The following is a 22,765-nucleotide window of genomic DNA, read 5'->3' on the forward strand; positions in this document are numbered from 1 at the left end:
CTCATGTGCCTCATTCTATGTCGATTTGAGGTATAGTGGTTTTCTTTTATTGAGAGAACCAATTCTTTTGATTGGAGTTTGATTGATTTTCTAAAAGGGTTTTGTTTCTTGTTACGTATTATAAATATAATACTTAAAATATTGAATAAGTATGTTAGAATTGACTCGCACATCCCCGAAGTATTCCTAGTAATACCATATTTCCTCCAAACAAGCAGTTGGCATTTATAGTATATAGAAACACATCTGTGTTCATGAGATTATATTAAGTTCATGCCTTGGACCATAGATTCAAAATGCATGGATTTATGCACCTACTTACATTTGTTATTGAAAGGGAAGTTATTAGCTTTCAGATAGGCAGTAGAGATTCACTAAAGTTACCAAACTCGAACGGTGTCAATATCAAATGCAAAAGCTATTGCATACATACAAGTGTTACCGAAATATATTACTTGCAAGAGTACACCAAATTATCATTTGGTTGAAAGTAGAGTATATGCCACGATCAAAGGGAGATGTTGATGCATATAGTAGATTATCTTTCAGCATAATCACAACAACAAAGAGATGAAGGTATTTAGATATTGGATCTCAGGTCTTCTGAGTACAATAGACTGTTCCAAGACGGGTTCCGTAGAAGAAAAGTGTCCTGAAAAGAGCAAATCAAACATATGATCGAATGTATAGAAAAGACTTCTGAACCATGACATAAACAAGCAACAGCACTATACGAGAACGAAACAATTCAAAGCAATATATATTTCCTCAGTAGAATGGTTCACAAATTATGATGTCAAAGCATATCCAAAGGCACCTAATTATCCCAAGGATTAGATAATTCCAGCTTCAAACTGAATTATCTCACATTTCCTCATCAAGAAAGGAACACATGTACTTTGTAGCAGAAAAGAGTCCCCTATTTAACAACTTAGGGAAACCTATTTGTAAAAGGAAACTCTCGAAGAAGATTAGTTACAAATGAAAAACCAATTACTGAAGGAACGGCATCATCCAAAGAAGCACAAAATTATTGACAGAAGAGTGAGCCAATGTCACTTTTTTGTAGACACCAGGAAGCTCACAACACTAAATGCATCATAAGATTTGCTAACCCTGTAGTTTAACTCCAGAAGTGCAATTGATGTTAAACATACATGACTGTCACTAACAATACCACTTCTCGAAGTAGAACAACCCTGTTTTTTTTCTCAAGCCTGGGATACTTTAACCACTTTGTCTAAGAAGCAAAAGAGACCATTGCATTCAATCATATGGTATTTAAGTATGAAAGAGGATCATGATCTAGCCACCACGTAGATAAGATTTTGCTATACAGAAACCCCTTTACCTAGATTTCAGCTTCAATTAATCATTTGATTTGATTTGATCAGAAGACAACCTAAGGTAACATAAAAATGCTATGCTAAAGCCTATGACCGAAATTGAATAATTTCTTGAAGAAAGCTTTTGGATGGAAAATGGTAATTGGTTTGCATCACTCGCTTGGTTCAAATGAAGAGGGTACTTCATGTCTGTTCTACCCTCTATGAAAACTAATTTTTTTTCAGGGTTCGTGACTTCCTCCCAATAACAATGCTATGTCCAGGTTCCAACCTGAGATCTATATGAAATTATTTAATAATTGAGCGAGCTACCATTAATCAAGTATAAATCAGAGTTCCTAAATCATACAAATACGGTAACAGCAATCAGAGTTCCTAAATCATACAAATACAGTAAGAGCAGGCAAAAATTTCAGGGTTCCTAAAAGATTTGAGAAACCCAGGAGGGAAAGTCAACAATCACACAAAAGGCATGAAATGAAAGAGAGAGAAAGGGAGAGAGGGGACTAACGGAGACATAAGAGCATGAAGGGATAATAGACAAAGAGTGAGAGTTGGCATGATGGAAGGCAGCAACACAGAGATGAGAAGCCAATCCCATGCCTCGCTTGGAAGAAGGGACAAAAGTGTGGATGATGTCCATCACTTTGCCATCATGTCTTAACACGTATTCTATGTAGGCTTTCTTGTCTTCAGTCTCGAACCTCCTTTGGGTCTCGTTCCACACTATCTTAGGCGCCTCCGGGGAGGCTCCGGTTGCACTGCCCGCTGCCATATCTCGCCAAGTGTTCTTGTGATTTGTTTAGACAATGCTTCGTCGGAAGGAAGGATCGAATAACGAGATCTCGGTCATTTCATTTGGTCTTATATTACGCGCGTAGATACCAGACTGCCCCTTAGGTCCAAGTTGGGACTTGTTCTATCCCATGCCACTGGGTTACAATCGTTATGGTAGATATAACCGCCGCAGTTTCTACCTTGCTAATAGTTTAGCAAATTCTTTGTTGTTACTATCGGGTCCTGACTCGTTGGTGTCTATTAAGTGGTCTGTGGACATTTGTTGCTATTCACAGCGTCTTCGGACTAATAGATTTTATTTAAAGATCAATTTTTTAAAATTAATTAATTTTAAACTTTTGGATAAATTTTTAACTTAATGATTTTGAGAATGGATAATTTAAAATTTTTAAAATTAATAACTAAATAGATTAATTGATAATTCTTTTTATTTTATTTTTTTAAAGAAATAATCAAAACAAAAGAAAACATCATAAAATCAAGCCAAAACAATAAGGAACAAAACACTGAATCCAAGTAGACAAACTTTATTCCGTACACTCAATCTTATGTTCCCTTACTACATTGGCACATGAAGCACCGTCATCAACATCAAGAACAAGCCTAATAGACTCCAAAATATTAAACCACTTGACAATTTGATCATACAATAAAGTTACTTGTTTTAAACTATGAGCCGTTTTATCTTCTAAGAAAAAGTTAATTACTAAAGTGCATCTTAAGAAGCAAACTATCCTAGTTAATAGCCCAAATTCAGTAACATCAGTAGAAACACCAAATAGAGCATTAATCACCTGTAATGAGTCCAACTCCACAAGGATTGAACCAAAGGCAAAGCCACGAAGTCAAGAGAAAACATCTCATATAGCAAAAGCCTCTACTAGTCGAGGGGCCAACAAAGAATCATTATGACTCGACAGGGCTTTGACAAACTTTCCTTCCTAGCCGCGAAGGTCGTAACATTCTTCTGAACAAAACAAGTAGCATCGATGTTGCACTTATACCACCCCTTAAGTGGCCTTTCCCATTAAGGTGGGGATTGTAACTCGGTGGGGATTTTATCTCCATACTCTAACAAGGCTTGCATGTTGTGAGTGGTTGCCCGATGGGCTTGATTCATGGAGTTAGGAGCACCTTAGTTGGTGGATCTGTAAGACTCAAATGAGAGGTGCTGGTATAAGGCATGTGAATAATTGTGGAGCCCACTTACATACGGGAAGACTCCAACCCCCACCTCGAGGCTTATAACCCACCTACTTGGAACCATGGTAGCACTTAAGACTCAGGTTTAGGGTACCATATGGTACCATTTTTGCAGATAAGTGGGTTATAAACCTCAAGTGGGTGGTTCAAATCCCTTCGCATGCATTCATATGCCCTATACAAACACTTCTCCCTATATGACCTAGGTGATACATTGCATGGATGAAAATTGAACTAAGAATTAAAATTTCTTACCACTTATATTTCTTTGAACATAAATGTATGTTTGTATATTTGTTTTGATGGATAACTATGCTTAACATTCTTTGATTTGTTTGCCTTATAATTTATCGAACTAACCTATCTAACTTTAGAAATCATGAGTCAGTTACCTATCGTACTAGAATTACATGTTTAGCTACACCATCTTGTTTATATTACTCTGATTCAATTTCATGTACAAAGCATGCTCGAGTACTTTATTTTTCGTGTGTGTTTTTCTTGTTTTCTTTTATTTTTCTTTTGTTTGCTTGGGGACAATCAACGACTTAAGTGTGGGGGTATTTGACCTGCCACAAATTGTAGTGGCAATTTAGGTACTTTTCGGCACTTAACGAGCTTGTTTTCTAGCCATTTTATATTTATTTATTACATTTTTAGTTTTATTAACTTAGATTCATTTTTTTTACAAAATAAGTATTTTTACGCATGTTTTAGTGTTTCGACAACCCGTTAGGCCAACTCAGGCATCGGGAATGACTAGTAGGCTACTTGGGTGTGTAGGGTGTCATTTCAAGCCAAAGAATGCAAAAAGCAACAGGCGTATCACAACTCAGACATCCGGTCTCGTGACATAGAACTTCGAAGCTTCCAAGGCTGAAACCAGGCTGGTGTCGCGATGTGGAGGAACCCGACGTCATGACGTCATGCTGACATGTGTTGACATAAGCAGTCACAATTTGATAGATTTTTAAGATATCATTCATTAATTAAACTTTAATAATATCAGAGGTATTTTAGGCATATAACACATCAAGTTTAGCCTATATAAGGATTATTGTAACCCCATTAGGAGGAGGGAGTCAATTTAGCTAAACAGTTTTCTTTAGTTTTACTTTATGTTTCCGCTGTCAAAAAATCCTATTTCAATGTGAAGACAATTACAAGCGGAGATTGCTTGAAACAACGCTTCCAATTATTTATTCATGAGCTTTCTCTTTATCCTCTTTCCTTTATTATTTTATTTATATTTTCGTTAACCTAATTAATTAACATTTGTATGAATATTAGGATAAATTCTTGTGCTTTATTTATATATTGCATGATTCGATTATAGAATTGATTAACTTATTAGAGAGTAATTAACTGATGAATGAGCGGTTTCCCATAGAATTAGTTGGCTTAAATTATGTGTGTTTAAACACTAAGATTGACGATCTAGGAAGTAATCTAGGTAAACGAGATCGAGAGGTAAGGTTATCGAGTAAATTGTAATTTATCCTGGTCAAGAAAGTGAGGTCGAGAGATAAATGAGTATTGGTTGATTAATTAATCAGTAAAGGTCGAGAGGCAATACTAGTTAGTTAATAATTAATTCACTAAAAACAACTCGAGTTCTAAAGTTAATTACAACTACTAAAGCAAGTTGATCTTATGTCTGCTAATCAATCATAGGTTAGGAGCTCGCATAATTGACACTAGGAATAGGAAATTCCATTAGGTTAATTAATTTAATTAGTTTAATAAATACTTTAATTTGGAGTCAGACTACTAATTCGTGACTCGATTAGATTAGTAATTATTTTTGGAAATTAATTTAATAATAAAATTGTAATGACCCAAAATTCACAAGTACGGGAAAAAATGAGTTATAGGGCCTCTGTCTTAGTAAACCGAGTTCGTAAATAATTATTAGGAGTAATCATGAGTCTAGTTGAGTGTTTAATTAGGTTCAAATTGGGTGAATTTAGCTTAGTTAATAGATATTAGGAAAAAGGATTGAATTGAATAAGGTGTGAAAGTCTAATTATAGATTAAAAGAAGATAAGGGGGACTAAATAGGAAATTAAGCCTATTCTAATGAATGAGGCCGCAAAGCATAAAAATCTTTGATTTTTATGATTGTTTATTTATAAAATATATTATTATTGTTATTATTTTATTATATTATAAATTAAATTGATTATATTATTATATTATGAAATAAATTAAGAAAAGACAAGTGTAAGGTAAAAATAAAATACAAGTGTATTAATTTAAATGAGTACATACATTTGTATTGTTTATATATAATTAGTAAAAAGTTATTTTATTATTTATTACTAATTAGTAAAATATTTTTATATGATAAATAAATTGAAATTATGACAAGTGAATGGTGATGATAAAATACAAATGTAAAATATATGTGTACATTTGTAATATTTATATTTGTTATTAAATAGATATTTATTATTATTATTATAATTATTGTTATTATTATTTAATTGATATTATATTATTAGATTTATGAACAAATTAATAAGTTGACAAATGTATGGTGATAGAAAGTACAAGTACAATAAATCATATACATACAATTGTAAAATACATATTTATTTACTTAATATTTAAGAAATAATAATTATTAAACTAAAGTAAAATGAAAGCATAAAAAGAAACAAAAAGAAATAGAAAGAAACATAATAGAAACGAAACAGGAAGAAAAAGAAAGAAAAAAAAAGGGAAAGAAAGAAAGGAGAAATAGGGTTTTTAAAGTTTGGGGTTTAATTTGGTAAGTTAATTTAGTCCATTTTCTTATAATTTTGATGCTTTTGGAGTCCTAGAGTTGAATATTATTGAATTTAAGTTGAAATTTTGAAAATTAGTAGATTTTTTAGTAGGGTTCATGTTGAATAAATGATTGAATTAGGGGTTTATTTGATAGAATTATTGATTAGAATTGATTAAAGGATTAAATTGTAAACTAGGCTACAAGTTTTGTGTTGTAGGGACTAAATTGAAAAAAAATCAAAATTATGAAATTATGATGAAATTTTAATAGTTAAATTTAAGTTTAGATGGAATTTGGATAGGAATAAGATATAAATTGTAATGGGAAAATAGATGAATTTATTTAGGACTAAAATTGGAATTTAAGTGAAAGTTAAATAGAAAGTTAGTATTTAATGTAAATTAGTGATATATTAATGATTGTAAATTATTTTAATTTTCGTAGCTAGCAAAGAACCCGAGACATCGACACCGAAAAGAAAGGAAAAAGTTATCGAGGAGTAATCGCGAAATTCGGGTTTGTATTACTATAATTCAAGTTATTCATTATTAAATATTACTTTTAAATTTATTTAATTTATGGTAAGTAAATATTGAGGTAAGTAACTTTATTGAATTGAAATTAGAAAATTGAATTGAATAAGAAATATGTGTTAGTATTGAATTGAATTTTGATTAGTGAATGAAAAAGTTAATTTGATATTGAAAGTAAATTTTGAAATGAATGTGAATTTGAATTGAGAATTGGAAACCCTATTAACTAGCCGGGCTGAGTCGAATATAGTTGGCATACCATAGGATTGGAAGAGTTTAGGGATACTTCGACCTTGAGTCAATGAGACATTGGGTGTCACTATTTTACTTCGGATAGATTCGATGAGATACTGGGTATCACTTTACTTCGACTAGGCCGATGAGACACTGGGTGTCAACTTTGCTTCGAACTATCCGATGAGGCACTGGGTGCCAATCTGGTGTGTTTGGTTGGATCCGTGTATCCGCCAAAGTACGAGTCTGTTAATAAGGGTAATTAATTGAAAAGTTAAATCGAATGAAATGAATCAGTTGAGCCATTGAAAAGAAACGTGATTGTGGAATATAATTTGAAAATGTGAATTGAATATGAAAATGTGAATAGAAAGCATGAACTAAATGTTCATGAGATAAATAATGGCTCAATGTGATAGTGTATGATATTAACTATTGAAAGCCAAATTGAATTGTAGATATTGAGAAAAGAAAGTTAAATAAAAATTAGTTTGGTAAATTTTTTAAAGTTAAATGATTTAATTTACTTGGTTATTATATTATAATTTGAATTATAGTAATACCACTGAGTATGATATACTCAACGTACGGTTGTTACCATGCGCAGGTTAGTAGAAATTAAAGTTCCGGCTCAGCATCCAGAGTGATCCCGACTCCAGTGCAAAATTTGGTGATGTAATCTTTCTTTTGGTAAAGTGGCATGTACTTAGGTGTTATATTGGTCACTTGAAAATGTCTTATGCTTTTGGTTGAAAATGTTACTAAAATGATATTTTGATACTTAGTGTAATGAAATGGAAATAGAATTATCATAACATATTTGGTATATTTGACAACAAGTTGAAATAGAAAGAATAAAGCTTATTAATTTAAACAATATATGCGAATATTTATTTAGTAAATTACTAAGTTGATGTTTAAGATATGTCTAGGTGTTTTTAAATACGAAATTGTATGGATTATGATATTGGTTTCGAATTGGTTGAGGGTTGCAACTGCAGGGAAGGTTAAATATTTATAAAGGGGTTATATTGAGTTTTTTTTTAAACTGAAGTCAATTAGTAATAAAAATATTTATATGAAATTATGATCATATTATAATAAGTTTGTTATTTATTCAAGAATTATTTGTAGATTGTTTGATATGTCCGGTAATGCTTCGTAACTCTGTTTCGGCGACGGTTTAGGGTTAAGAGATGTTACAAAAATTCTCCAATCTATAATCTCTTGGGTACGATCCTTGGAATACTTAGTGATGTTCTGTTGTAACACTTATATATTACAATTTGACCTATTCGCTTGTAGATACCGCACTTAACTATATATATTTTATTTGCACGATTTTTACTCTAAACGTTCGCACATTTGAAGACAATCAAAAGGCAAATTAGGGTTTCTAATGGTACCAAATACTTAAAAGATACTAAAAACATGATGAAAACAATAAGAAAACTCACATATCCAACTTTGGGTTTTTTGAAGATTCTGGTTTCATGATCAGTTCTTTATTTGTTCTTTGAAGATTTTTTACTTGATTTTTTATAAAGATGCTAGAAAAAGAGTGACCCACAGTAATTTATTTTTTGATTCTGTATAGTAGCAACCCAAAAAATCAATTCTATAAGAATAAGAGTTTTGGAAGGGTGAAATTTTGTGAAGAATTATGGGGTTAGGTAGTGATGGAGTTGAAGATCAACCTTTTTCGAGTGGATTTTTATTTGAATGTGGAAAAGGAGGGTTTCATGGCATGAAATTGAAAATCCAGGAAAAAGAAAGTCAAGGTTGCATAGATGACTTTGATGGAATAAGATTAAAGAAGCACAATAAAAAGATAAGCAAAGAAGAAGCACTACAAAGTTTTTTTTTAATTTTTTATCAAAGATGAAAGTAAGAAGCTCGAGAAAAAAATGAACAAAGAAGAAGCACAATCATTTTGGGGAGGGGAGGGTAGAATTTTCAAGGGTAAACTATAAAAATAGTCACTTATGTTTGTTTAAGTTTATGTTTTGGTCATCAATGTTTCAATTGCTACGATTTAGTCAATGATGTTATCAATTTATAACAATTTAGTCACTGTACCATTATCTATCGTTAGAGTGTAATGGAAACCTATGGTACGTTAGGTTGGGGATCGACTTGTATAAACAATGAGATAGTAAAAGTGGAGAAGAAAGAACACAAACATTCTACGTGGAAAACCTTCAAAGAGGAAAAAACCACGAGAAAAAGTGGTATCGACTTTTCACTAAATAAGTAAGCAAATGAGAGTACAATATGAAGGAAATAAACTTAAATGTATTAAACGTACAATACCCCAAACCTTGAAAACAAAGCTCTTTTTTCAAAGAGCAAGCCGATAAACAAAACTTTAAATCTCATAAGGTACTCACAAAAGGGGTATAAAATACTCTCTATAATTACCACGAAACTCTCATAAAAAATCATGCAGCTACATCTTGTCACCTCCAAAGAAAAACACTTTTTCTGACTAGCATCTTAGAACAAGGATACAAGATCCCTTTAAATAGGCTAATATTAGAGTTCTAATCATACTAAAATATCCCTAGAATAATCAGAGTTTAATTGGGAGAAGAATACGAGGCACACCCCACATGTTAAAAGCTTACTTGAATTGTATGTCTTTAATTTTTAAGCTTTTTTATTATGAGTCTCACCACTTTTTTTATCTTTTATTTATGATTTTTCCATTTTTTTTCTCTCCCATATTTTTGTCTCATTTTTCTTTATTTCTTTCTTTATTTTATACTTCTTCTTTAGCCCTAATCTAGTTGTCACTTACTCCGTCGATCATCAATACCTTTCTGGCCAATTAAGGCCTCCAGACGAGAGCACAACACTTCCTCACTCTCTTTCTTAAGTCAAATTCCATGAAAAGCTACTCAATATCTTCGAATCTCAAAACCCATTTTGGACCTTAACCCTTCTAATATACAATCTAACTATTGAATCTCCTCGAGGCCAAGGTAGGTTGTTCGACTCCCCGAGGCCGAGGTATGTTCCATTTCGAAATTCCTTTCTTCACTGTTGGAATCATTCTTAAACATCTTGGAAACTACCAAATTCGTAGCGGAATCGTCACTTTCTTCTTTCTCTTTTTTGAATTTCTTGGTTTTTTTTTTGTTGCTTGATGATAAATGATTGTTGGTATTTGGGATTACATGAGTTTGAGAGATGGTGATGGGTGGAGCAATGGAGGGTAAGGGTGGATAGGTTGTGGGTGTCAGTGAAACCGAAAGTGGGTTGAAGGAAGAGCATGTTATGGGAAAATTTAAAATTCTATTATTTATTGTTACTATGCATTGTGTTTTAGGGGAGGGTAATAGATTGTTTAAATGGTGCGTTTTGTCTTTTAGTTAAATGGTGAATTTAATCTTTTAGTAAACGAGGCATTTTGTAGTTGGTTGCCAGTTGTCTACTAACAGCTATTGTAACCAGCTAAATAACTATTACTTTTGTTTCCTCTTTTAAGCTGGTGAAAGAGAGGACCAATTATGCATAATTTGGGTGGAAAATTGATTTATGTTTCTTCCCATTGCTCTATTTTTTTCTTCTCTATTCTCCCGTTCTTTTGTTTTCTAGAACTGTATCAGAGCAATGGTGGTCATGAGTTGGTGATGAGAATGTTAGTTTGAGAGTTGATGAAGATGCTGGTCAAGGGGCTAGTGGGGTTATGATGGTGATGATAGTAGTGGTGAGGGTGAGTGGATGAAGATAACATTTAATGATAGTAGTGGTGGGGTTAAATTACGTTGCAATGACGTGGAAGCCACGTCAACATTTAATGACACAATTTGTGCCACGTCTAACTTTTGGTACACCTTTAACGGCGATTAACGACACAGTGATCAAATTGTTATAAATTGATAACGATAGTGACCAAATTAACAATTGAAACATCAGTTACCAAAACGTATACTTAAATAAACATAATGATTATTTTTGTAGTTTACCCAATTTTCAAAGTTACAATTTGTGTTTTAAATTTTTAAAAGAAATTATTAGATTTCTTACTATCCAGAAAAACAACATTTTAATTTTTTAATTTCTAAAATATACTAATATTTTATTTATAATATATTAAATTATATATATTTATAAATTTTAAACATTTTATAAAAAAATAATTTTTAAATGATCACATCATCATTGTCTGTCATAAAATGTCATTTGTCTTACATTTAATGATGTTAAAAAAATACTAAAATAATGAAGGAAAAAATAATTTAGATACTAAATTGTGAGAAAATATCAAAGTCAAAGTCAAAATACATACTTCATCCTTTTTAAGAAAATGGAGGCAGCTGCTTAGAAGAAAAATGTGAGAGAGGTAAAAGTAGTGTTGAAAACAGTGCAGTGGATGGAGCCTAGTAAATTTGTGCATGAAATTATCTTCGACCATAAAAACATGTAAGGAACGACGTGGGCCCATCACCACCCCTCGCACCACATCCACATCTCCTTCCTTTTATAAGCACAAATCTGAAATCTGAACCATTAATCTAAAAACAAAAGGAATATTAGGTTTTGAAACCAAATATATACTTTTCTCCCCATCACAAACATATCTCAGAAATTTTAATCAATGGCTCAAACAATGCTGGTAATGTCAAGTACCAGCGTTTCAACCAGCCATGTTGTGAACTTGAAGAGAGACCACACTTTACTCCATTTTCAAGCTCAAGGGTTAAAGCCTAAACCCTCCTCTCATTTCTTATTCAATCCACACTCTAACACTGTTGCTGCTTCATCATCTAAAGCTTTCACCACTTTTGCACTCTTCAAACCAAAGACGAAAGCAGCTCCTAAGAAGGTAATTTCTTTTATATTTTCTTCTTGGGGGGGGGGGGTTATTTTATAATGAGTGTTTTAAGTTGAACTTGAACTTTGATCTATACTCAATTTTTGTACTTTTTAAGGCTGCACCTAAACCAAAGCCAAAGGTTGAAGATGGAATCTTTGGCACCTCTGGAGGGATTGGTTTTACCAAGCAAAATGAGCTCTTTGTTGGACGTGTTGCCATGATTGGCTTTGCTGTAAGTAATTTCCTTTTTCAAGCAACCAATATTGGTTAATTAGCACTTAAACTGGTCTAAGTTTTATGTATTTTCTTGTTAATTACCTGGGTTAATTACCAATGTTGCTTGTAGTAAGCACAAGAACATAGGGGTTATGGTGTGCTGTTATAAACTATGCAGGCATCCTTATTAGGTGAAGCAATAACAGGGAAAGGAATTCTAGCACAGTTGAACTTGGAAACAGGAATTCCAATTTATGAAGCTGAACCCCTTCTTCTCTTCTTCATTCTTTTCACCCTCCTCGGAGCAATCGGAGCTTTGGGCGACCGAGGTAAGTTTGTCGACGAGCCTCCTACAGGCATTGAAGGGGCAGTAATCCCTCCTGGGAAGGGCATCAGGGGCGCATTGGGTCTCAAGGAAGGAGGTATTTTATACATTGTACAACGAATCACACGTTGGCACTTTATAAAAAAAGATTAAAAATAAGGTAATTAAAAGTGGTTTTTGGCTTGTGTTCATTAGGTCCATTGTTTGGATTCACAAAGGCAAATGAGCTGTTTGTGGGAAGATTGGCTCAGCTGGGGATTGCCTTCTCATTGATAGGAGAAATTATAACAGGGAAAGGAGCACTAGCACAGTTAAACATTGAGACAGGGATTCCTATTAGCGACATTGAACCCCTTGTTTTGTTCAACGTTGCCTTCTTCTTCTTTGCTGCTATAAATCCTGGGACTGGTAAATTTGTTACAGATGAAGCGGAAGAAGACTAGATTTTCCCAAGCAATTTGTAATTAAAGTCTCGTACTTTTCTCTCCCCTTTTTTTCTCATGTCCCTTGGTTGGCATCAATGGATTACATTGCTTTTTAATTTGTTAATTTAATCCACACGTGCCCAGTTGTTAATAAAAGATTTTCATTTATATCAATTTATATGTCTGAACTTTGATGCTTGGAGTCAGCGTCTCCCCTAGGTTCTCCATCTAAGATCCTTGAGGAAGAGGATCAAGTTGGCCATTGCGAACAGCTTGATGCGCTATCTCCATTCAACTCTTTGAACGAAATGCGGCAAAAGAAAGAAAAATTCATGAACCAACCCCATCGTCTCCACTCCATAGTAACTACGAGATCACCCCGGTATGCATGCTCAGGAAAATGTTGCATACTTTGATTAGACTAGACATTCAATTGGGGGTTTGCAATTTTGGAGTTCCTTTACATTTGCAAACATGATCGTGGATACAATTTCTTTGGTGGCCATGGTCTTCCATGACTTTTGAAGCAATATTTCACTATTTATGATAGTCTAGATGATGTCTTTATACACGGTTGATGGTTCAATAATTAAGGAAGCTCATTTTCACGAAAGGCATTTGAATTAGGAGAGTCAAAGTTTTCTTTTGGTTGAAGTTGAAATTAAAATTTGAGTTGAAATTCTTGACCTCGATAAAGGATTTAAGCTTATATATAATGGAATAAATAATTAGTCAAAAGTTTCAATTTAAGGTTTAAAGAATACATAGAAGTTGATCAGTTAAAATGAAAGCAAACACTTTCACATTAGGGTTTAGGATAATATATTATTAAACAATTAATTATTTTAATATTATTACAATTTAATTATACTATTGTGAATAAATTGTCTAAATTTTTTATTTGTAAAATATAACCAAATAGTAATTAATGTGATTTTAATAAAAGTTTTTAAATTTGTTAATAATTTTTATCCGATGCTTATATATGATGGAATAAATATATTAAAATAAAAATAAATGGACGGTCACCTCAATATCTATGGCTCTACGTACTTCATTTGTACTTTTTCACAAATTGAGGGCACAAAGTCTATAGGAAATTAACACTCATTAGATTTAGGGTGTTCAAACTGAATTAGTTGATTGAGTTAATTTAATTTGGTTAATTGGTCGATGATCGAATTTAGTTTGGTTGGAGATCAGTTAATGTTTTGTTGGAATTTTAGTTATTGGTTAATTTGATTTGAAAGTGGGTAAGTAACTAAATTAACCGAATTAATTAAATTTAATAATTAATATTATGTGTTAATTTCAAATTTTATGTAGTGTTTTTAATTTTGTAGTATTTCAAGACATAAAATTTTGGTTAATTCGGTTAAATTTCAAGACAAAATCATATATTTCGATTAATCTCAATGTATTTTTTATATGTTTTGTACTTGTTTAAACCAAAAGATAAAAACATATAAATTACGATTAATCTAGTTAACCGACCGAATTAACCGAAATATTTCGGTTCAGTTAATTTGTTTTGAAAAATTTTTAATTCGATTAATTGTTAAAGGATAATATAATTCAATTAATTTAATTAATGTTAGTTCAATCTGATTAATAATCAAACTGACCGTTTAAATACACTTATCTGCGACACTTATGTATAGTGTTGTAAAAAGCCATATTTTGAGAAATAATCCAAAAAGAGCTTCGAAAAATAGTTATTGAATAAAATATCCTTCTGAATATCTATAAATCTTGAATTTAAAAATTTATTCATCTGACACTTTTAATCATATTATCATAATATTTTATATTATTTGAAAGATTAAAAATAATATTTTGTACAAAATCAATAGAAATATGACTTTATGTAAAAAGACAACTTAGATTTTCAATAACTTTATTAAAAGATTTCAGTAAATAAAATTTAATACAAATCATCAAATACATTAAAATTAGTATAGTGATCCTTATACTATACCCTATATTATATTTTGAATCCCTTTATTTAAAATGAATAAATTAATTCATATACAATCAAGTAAGGAGTAAAATAGTTCTTTCGCTAATTTTGTGTAAAAACAAATTAAGTCATTGATTTTCATATTTTTTATTCAATTTAATCCGTACACTTATATTTGACATAAATTGACCTTTAACCTTTTATTACTGACTTGAAAATATTTTATCTTATTTGTCACATTGATAAATAATTTAAAAATTATTAAAAAAATTAAAACATATATAAAAATATATTTATTAAAATTTTAAATATATATATTTTAAAATTCAAAAGAACTTTAAAAATTTTAAAAAATTCAAAAAAGGTTTTGAAATAAATGAAAAAACATTTTTTTACATAATTTATAAAATTAATTACACCAAACATCTGCAAACTAAAAATTAATTCTTAAAACTTTAAACATTCAAATTTAATCTTTAAACTAAAATATTGTTCCAATTAAGTGCTTCCATAAGTATAATAGTAAGCTTTGGCATTAAATATTTAAAAATATTTATTACTCCATACATATTTAAAATTGAACTACGTTTGATTCAAGCTAGATTTTAACGTTGAAAGCGACGACTAAATTGATAAAAGAACCTAATTTTTAATTTAAAATTTAATTAAAACATTTCAAAATTTAAAAGTAATTAAAATTTAGCTCATAATTTATGAAAACAAAAAATATTAAAATTTAACCCATAATTTATGAAAAAAAATAAAATAATCTCTATGAAAAATAAAAAATATATTAAAATTTAACAAAGAAATATTTGGTATAATTAACTCTATAAATTATAAAAAAAATCTTTCTGAAGAGTTTTTCATAGTTTTTTTTAATTTTTAATTTTTTAAAATATAAAATTTATTTTTCATTTTGAAAAAAAATTTAAAATTTGAAAACTTTAACTCTTTTTTTAAAATTATTTTTAATAGATTTTCCTCATAATTTGGGGAATTATAATTTTTATTCTTTTATAGATTTTTATAAATTTTAAAATTATTTATTAATATATAATATAAAATAAAAATATGAATTGAGAATGAGAGGAAAATTCAGAAATAGTAAAACTTAGATGAACCGCCCAAAAGCCACAATTGCAATTTCCACATATTTTAATAAAAAAAGCAATGCTAGCGAATATAGATACGACGTCATCAATAAGAAAACCACAGCTAAAAGCCAAAACCCTCAAAACGAGATTGTTGAACTGTTAATTCCATTTATTTCCCTGAAAATTAAGCCGTTAACGCCACCCCCGATTCAGGCGGACAATTTTTTTTTTCCTTCCTAACCCACCTCAGCACTTATTTACTAAAAACTTGGGTCTTTCTTTAGCACCGTCATCCTCGTCAGAGTTGTTGATTTGTGAGAAGAAGAAGGAATAATGGAAAATTCGGTTTTTATGAATCATATTCAACACCTCAACGGGAATCTCCTTTATTCCTTTTCCCCTGCTTCTCTAGGACATGTAACTTACAGGTTTCTGGGTATCCCAATTCCTTCTTTCTTTTTTCTGTTCTTTTTTAATTCCATGTTTTAAGATTTTGAAGTTTCATTTCTGGGTTTTGTTTGTCACGAGATTATTGATTTTGGGTTTTTTTTTTTTAAATGATGGGAATTGGTTGCGTTGACTATGCCTAATTGTGTTAAATAAAGTTTCTGTTTTTGCTCTTTTTTTTTTTGTCTCCATTGATTGTAAACCAGGGGACTGGTTTAGTTTAATAAAGTGTTCATTATTAACTGCTGATTGGAGTTCAAAGCTGAATTTTGAATGAGCTTTTGATGAGAAGAAAATCTTTTTGAGAATTAAATTAAGCATATACAAACATTACAATCTTCCAGAGATTCTGTTAATACATGGAAAAGCTTAGTAAAACATTAAGCATATATGTGTCCAAAACATACTTATGTGTCACTCACATCGGACTCCGAATAACCTTAATTTATTTATATTACAGGTTTATTAGGGTGCTAGTGGAATGAACTGGTTATTTATGTAGTATTTTGCATTTATGGTAACTTCACCGCAAATTCTCTGGCTTTCTTGATAGCTGGTACTTCATAGGCATAGCAATGAAACATCTGAAGATTCAATTTTTATGGTTTGTTGAGTTATAACCTGATCTCCTTAGCTTTGATAGCAACTGAGATATGGGCTGTTTGACTTAGATTATCAAAGCCAGGTTATGAACTCATCTGGGAATTTTGTTTTTAATTTACTTCTATTTGGCTAGCTGATCAAAAGCCTTTTAGGATTTTTCCTATTAGTTTAGCTCATGAAATTGGAATTTACAAATTCTTAAAGAGTAGTTGACATTGAGAATTATAGTCCTAGTAATTTTTAATTCTATTTTTTTTCATGAAATTGCAATTAGTACTTAGAAAGAGTCGGTTAGCAGAAAAGTTCCTTAGATGCTTCCATCATTTCAAATTATGATGCCTTCGTCGAACACTCGTTGAAATTCTAGTCTCCCTCTCTAAAGCAACATAAGGATAACTAATGTATGTACAGAACTGCCAAGTCTCTTTAGTTTCAGACACTGCATAATAGTTTTCTTAGCATTACATTTTTTGAAGATATAAAATGGTCGAAACAATTCTTTCTTGCAGCTGTGGCTCTTGTGGGTATGAGCTAAACCTGAGTTCTTCTAGTCGAAACACCACAACAATTGGCTCCAAATATGGAAAGTCTATAAAGCGAGGGATTATATCATTCTTCAGTATAGATGAGAGCAGATTTACACAAGTTGATGAGTTCCAATGTGTTCCTTACTTTTCAAGGCATTCTTGGGGCTTGTTCCGCCATAGAACCAAACTTCTTTGCCGCAAGTGTGGCAACCACATTGGAAATGCTTATGATGAAAAAACTTCAGGCTACCCTCTTGTATTAGACAAATCCAATTCATCCCCTTGTAATGAAGTTTCTAGCCATAGAAAATATGATGTTAGAATCCGTGCCCTACAACCCTCGTCAGCTCAAGAACTTGGTACTCCGCATTTTATGTGATCATATCGTTTATGGTCTTCCACGTGCATTATACTGAGAGTTACCTTGTGTGGTTGTTGTTTATAGCTTGTTTTGAGTCATTCTTTGATGTTTTTCATGGTAACTCGTGTACATAAATTCTGAAGGGAAAGAAATTTGGAGTGTTTGTTGAAAGAGTTGAGCAAACTATTGCGACTACCCAAACTTAAATGTAATCATAGTCATGTAATATCTTTTTGAAATGAAAGTATTTTTTGGGACATTGAATTGAATCTTGGAATTACTTTAGTATTTTGGCTATGTTAAACCATGTGATGGATATAGAGCAGATCTTGAAGCACACACAAATTATCAAATCTTCCTTTCACTTCTCACTTTTTTCTTTTTTCAGAAAGAAAGGCCTGTTGAAACACGATTTGGTCATTGGAGACAGCTTCACAGGGAAGTCTGTTTTTCTTTAAATAAAAAAAAGGTTAAAATATAATATTAGTCCTCGTACTTATCCATAATTTGAGATTTAGTCCCTATACTTTAAAGTTAAAAACTCAATCCTCTTGCTTTTTCAATTTAAAAATTCTAGCCCAGTTATTATCTGATGCTTAAGTCAACGAGGGACTCGAGGAAATTTAGAGAGGGAGGACCAAAGTAATAGCTAGATGGGGAAGAAGATGAGGATAGATATCTAAGATTATATCTTACTTAGATGTTGACTTAGGGCTAAACAGTGCATAGAAATGGCTAGTTCTCATTGTCCTGTGTCATCTAATTTCGTAGGGCAACGTGCAAACTTGCGGGATCGTGGCAGTGTCAATCTTTTCTTTGCCATGCATGATAGTCGGGGAGTGAAAACTATGGATAGTTCGCTGGCAATTGGACTTTGTCCTTGGCAATGTCTTTGGGCCTCAAGGGTCCTATTTACCATAGGTTGGTATAGGCAGATTATAAAGTGGGTTCTTTGTGTATTTTCTAAAGGATCATAAGCCAATCTTTAATATCTAAAAATAATTATCCATAAGAAAAATAAAGAAGTCAAGCTTGAAATGAAAAAAAGTGTGTTAAAGAAAAAAGCAAAGTTTTGAAAGGTGCATTTTTCTAAAGCTTTTAACGCCCTTCATACATAATTTATGAAAATTTTGGATAGGAGTTATGAGGTGTGACAGAACAAGGTGCCTCTTCTAAAGTTTTGTTTGACTTGAGAAAAGCTAGCAAAAGAAAAGCCAAGCCAAGCCTAGCCTAGCCCTCCCTTTGGCTTCTTGAAACCAAACAAACTAAAGCTGCTGCCCTTTTACTGGTTCACACCATGTTCTTTGTTTTAAGGTCACCTCCAAATGAAAATGTTAATTCATTGGTGATTGAAATGAGTAAAAATGGAAGTTGAAACTTGGACTAAAATGTTAACCTTAATGTATACTGTATTAAATAGCCACTATAGTTTTCCAATTCAATATTGACTGAAAATATCTAGTGAAACCCATGATTCTTTCATCATCTTCTTCTTTGATAATGGCGGAGAAGAATGTGGGGCGGTGGGGTTAAGATTTATGTCTTGTCATTTTCGACTACTCCATTTTAGCCTTTTCTCAATAGTACCATTGTGGTCCTGACTGCACTGGTCCCTTTGCTGGAGAGAGTCACAATTTGGGACAAATTATAGTGAAGGGTCTTTCTGAACAAACAAAGGGGCCTGCTTGGCCACTTTGCACCAGCTTAATGGCTGGCATGTGGGGGCAGAAATCTCCATGAACAACTATGAAAATTTTCAAGTCCAAGAAACATGTTAGGGGCATTAGAAGATTTGATGACTCTACACAAAATAACTCATGAGATTTGAAGAAGAAAATAAATGTTAAAACATGCCTTTGAACTTGAAATCTTGTATTATCAAGAACTTTTATCACTACTTGAGCAAATGATTATTTGGCATTCAACTATTAATTCTTAGTTGACTTAATTGAATTGATCGATTTGTTTGTTTTTTTTAAATTTATGTTTAATTAATTTAAACACTTATTTAATGTATAAAAATTAAGTAATAATTAAAAAAATTATTTTTTCTTAATGTTAATATCTTGAATATATATAGTTAAGTTAGCATATATCATAAATTTCAATTTCCATAGGTAATGTAATACATAAACATTAATTTAGTATAATTATATACTAAAAATTTTAATTTTAATTTAATTACACAAATAAATTTTTTATTTAATTGTACACAATTTTTTTAAAAATAAAAACAACTATTATTTTCATGTTAAATAAATATAATTATTCCATATGCAAACATAAAATAGTATTACGTGGATAATAGTATCAAAAATTCCTGAAACATAAAATGGTATTATATGGATAACAATGTCGATAATTTTTAAAATTTGAATTAAATTAAAATTTATATATGTAATTGCACAAAATTAAGGTTCATATATCACATTGCACAATAAATCAAAATTTATGTGTAGTTTTGATATTTATCTCTATATTTAATATAAAACAATGAAATTAAAAGTGTAAACCTAATTAATTACAAATAAAAAATAAATATATATATAAAATCAATTTTTTTATATAATTCCTCAGAAGGAACAATATTCTCTCCCACAAAGACAACAATAAGACAAGTTTTAGCATTATATTTTGGGGGGCATGTTGCTGTTTGGCCCTTGTGAAATTATGCTGCAATGTTACTCACTTTAGGCACATGATATGGGGACTTCAAAATATACAAATATTTCTTCTTCTTTTTTTGTATTAGGAATGTGGCTCATTGTAAACAAATAATCCTTTTACAGCTGGTTCAGTTTATCAGAAAAAGAAAAAGAGTATAATAGAAGCAGCAGCCAAAGAACTTTAAACCAAAGCATGTTAGGGTGATAAAGCATATTTTGACTCTTACCATCTCAATTATATGAGAGCCCCAACACACACGCACAAATTGGCATGGAGGAAGATGAAAAGCAAAGCCTTAGGTGTCCCTTTCTATACAAAAGATGTCTTTATTCTTTGGTCCACTTTGTCAGACTCCTTATCCACCACCCCTTCCTTCTCATCACTTTCACTCCTTCTACCTTGCTGGATCTCTTCCACCTCATGAGCTGGAATAAGTGGCCAATCCGCTTTCGCCATCTAAGCGAAGCTCGTGGTTTGGCATGCTCTATCACACTCTTATTGGTATCCTTAATGGGGTTCCATGACATACTGCAATGCTCAAGAGAGACCTTTGAAACTGTGCCTTTGTCCCATGAACCAACACCATTCTCTTCAAACTTAATTGAGATAAAGGAATCTACAAAAGAAACAAGGGTTTCAAAGGAAGATTAGTAAAAGTACTAAAAGAAAAGCAAATGATAAAGTAACTACTTTTATGGTAAAGTGTATGCAGTATAGTACATCCACCAAATTTTGTAGCTAGTTAGCTGTATACTAACAGTGAGTGCAAAACTAAAGCAATGTACAAAGCATAGCCTGAAAATAGGGGAAAATAATATAAAAGGAAAGCCATCTTTACTAAAATTTTATATGGTCAGAACATGAATAAAATCATAGGATTTATTGTTAATGGCATTCATTGTTTCCAAACTGATATATTTTTCAATTATTATAAAACTTTTTCCATGATTTTTCCCATGTAAAACACACATACAATGCTAAACACATTTTTATGTTGGGAAGCTGCTTACTTTGAAACATTGGAAAAAGGATACCTACAGCAAGCAGAAGGAAATAGGAAAAAAAAATCTATTTTCCAGTTTTACCATATTTTGACCACACTTTGGTCACTACCCAAACTATAATTTTAAACATAAAGAGTAAAGACACACATGCATGCATGTGATGCATGTCTTTCTAATATTATGTTTTGATTTAAGTTCTGTTTTTTCCCTTTTTGTTGATGGGAATTCAAGAACAAAAAAGATACTGTCATTGCTTGAACAATCTGAACCAAGTACTTAAGAAAAAAGGAGGAGCAGAGGGGGAGAAATTAAAAGGGTATTACCTTCTTGACTGGTTGAAGCATCATGAGCATCAGAATTTTCAGATTTGCAATGCTTGAACTCAAGACGATTGAGAAGTGAGCCTAAAGCAAAGATCTTGGGGAGGTTAATGGGAGGTTTCTTTAGTGAAACACCATGAATTAATCTATGGCTACTTTTGCAGGTGGATGACGAAGAGCGTTGGGCTTGCTTTGAAGCTAAGAAAAGAAGCCTCTCATTTAAGCACAGAGGGCAAACCCCAATAACAACTTCTTTAGGATGGAAATAGCAGCATGAATTGTCTTCCCTATACCCCTTCATCATGCTATGGGGCTCCTACTGTAAAAGAAGAGAGCAATTAGAGGAGGGAATATGAAAATTCTTTTTTAACACAGAATGAAAGAGTTGAGTTGGTGTGTGATAGCTTATATTGTGGGGGAAGTTAAGTAAAGATTATCATGAGATTTTGGTCCCACCAACATATCGATTTGGACAATATAATAGGTAGGGAGTAGGCAGACAGGGTTTTTGGATAGCTATCCATCAGCTAAGTTAGGGGCATTGATCTACTCTCAAGCACACCTAATTTGTTTTTGGAAAGGAATATATGTTTTAACTTTGTAAAGAAATCTATGGTAAAGAGAATAAGTGGAATACTATTTATTGAGAAAAGGCAAAAGAAAATAGTAGAGTAGATCCTGTAATGCAGTGTAGCGACGGACGGTGGTTTGCAAGGTGGAGCAAAATTGTGTGACTGAGAATAAATCTCACCATTAAATACGAGTAATGAAGAATATTGTAAGTTGCATAAGGTATAAATGTTTTATTTTAATAAAAATTTTAAGTTATTGGTGCTGGTGAATAGTGAATAGGCTTCTAAAAGAATAAGAGAGAAATACTCAATGTTACACGAAAAAGTTTAAAGAAAATCTCTTAACTACCTTTTAATTTAACTCATCAAATCAAGCTCTCTAAAACATTCCAAAAGTGAAAGAAAACTCAATAATCTTATTATGTTTCGAGGTTATTTTCACTTTTTTTATTTTGGTGAAGTACTGTAATGTGAAACATCTTCCGTAAAAAATTTCTTGGAATGCAACTTATTTTTAAAGAAAAGTTATTTT

At 31.6% G+C, this 22,765-nt stretch overlaps 4 protein-coding genes across 5 annotated transcripts; 2 read left to right on the plus strand and 2 right to left on the minus strand.

Moving 5' to 3' along the window:
* Positions 1-380: 380 nt before the first annotated feature.
* Positions 381-2,417, minus strand: LOC107922184 (acetyltransferase At1g77540). The gene is made up of 2 exons (XM_016852078.2): positions 1,858-2,417; positions 381-652 (listed from the first exon to the last, which is right to left on the minus strand). The coding sequence occupies exons 1-2, from the start codon at positions 2,119-2,121 to the stop codon at positions 581-583; spliced, it is 336 nt and encodes a 111-aa protein (XP_016707567.2). The 5' UTR covers positions 2,122-2,417; the 3' UTR covers positions 381-580.
* An 8,912-nt stretch (positions 2,418-11,329) lies between these two features.
* LOC107921067 (photosystem II 22 kDa protein, chloroplastic) lies at positions 11,330-12,849 on the plus strand. The gene is made up of 4 exons (XM_016850919.2): positions 11,330-11,718; positions 11,825-11,941; positions 12,104-12,347; positions 12,446-12,849. The coding sequence occupies exons 1-4, from the start codon at positions 11,491-11,493 to the stop codon at positions 12,691-12,693; spliced, it is 837 nt and encodes a 278-aa protein (XP_016706408.1). The 5' UTR covers positions 11,330-11,490; the 3' UTR covers positions 12,694-12,849.
* Positions 12,850-15,796: 2,947 nt separating this feature from the next.
* Positions 15,797-17,929, plus strand: LOC107921038 (uncharacterized protein At4g08330, chloroplastic). 2 transcript variants are annotated; one of them, XR_005909572.1, is made up of 2 exons: positions 15,797-17,183; positions 17,292-17,424. XR_005909572.1 is itself a non-coding variant. In XM_016850890.2 (2 exons), the coding sequence occupies exons 1-2, from the start codon at positions 16,066-16,068 to the stop codon at positions 17,686-17,688; spliced, it is 492 nt and encodes a 163-aa protein (XP_016706379.1). In that variant the 5' UTR covers positions 15,824-16,065; the 3' UTR covers positions 17,689-17,929. The 2 variants fall into 2 exon arrangements, 1 of the variants encoding a protein (XP_016706379.1); XM_016850890.2 differs by having other exon boundaries at positions 15,824-16,160; positions 17,292-17,929.
* A 2,459-nt stretch (positions 17,930-20,388) lies between these two features.
* Positions 20,389-22,409, minus strand: LOC107921262 (uncharacterized). Its single transcript, XM_016851137.2, has 2 exons — positions 21,665-22,409; positions 20,389-20,953 (listed from the first exon to the last, which is right to left on the minus strand). Exons 1-2 carry the CDS (start codon positions 21,963-21,965, stop codon positions 20,664-20,666), a joined length of 591 nt encoding a protein of 196 aa, XP_016706626.2. The 5' UTR covers positions 21,966-22,409; the 3' UTR covers positions 20,389-20,663.
* Positions 22,410-22,765: the final 356 nt, after the last annotated feature.

Source organism: Gossypium hirsutum, chromosome D01, assembly GCF_007990345.1.
Source record: "Gossypium hirsutum isolate 1008001.06 chromosome D01, Gossypium_hirsutum_v2.1, whole genome shotgun sequence".
Classification (NCBI taxonomy): domain Eukaryota; kingdom Viridiplantae; phylum Streptophyta; class Magnoliopsida; order Malvales; family Malvaceae; genus Gossypium; species Gossypium hirsutum.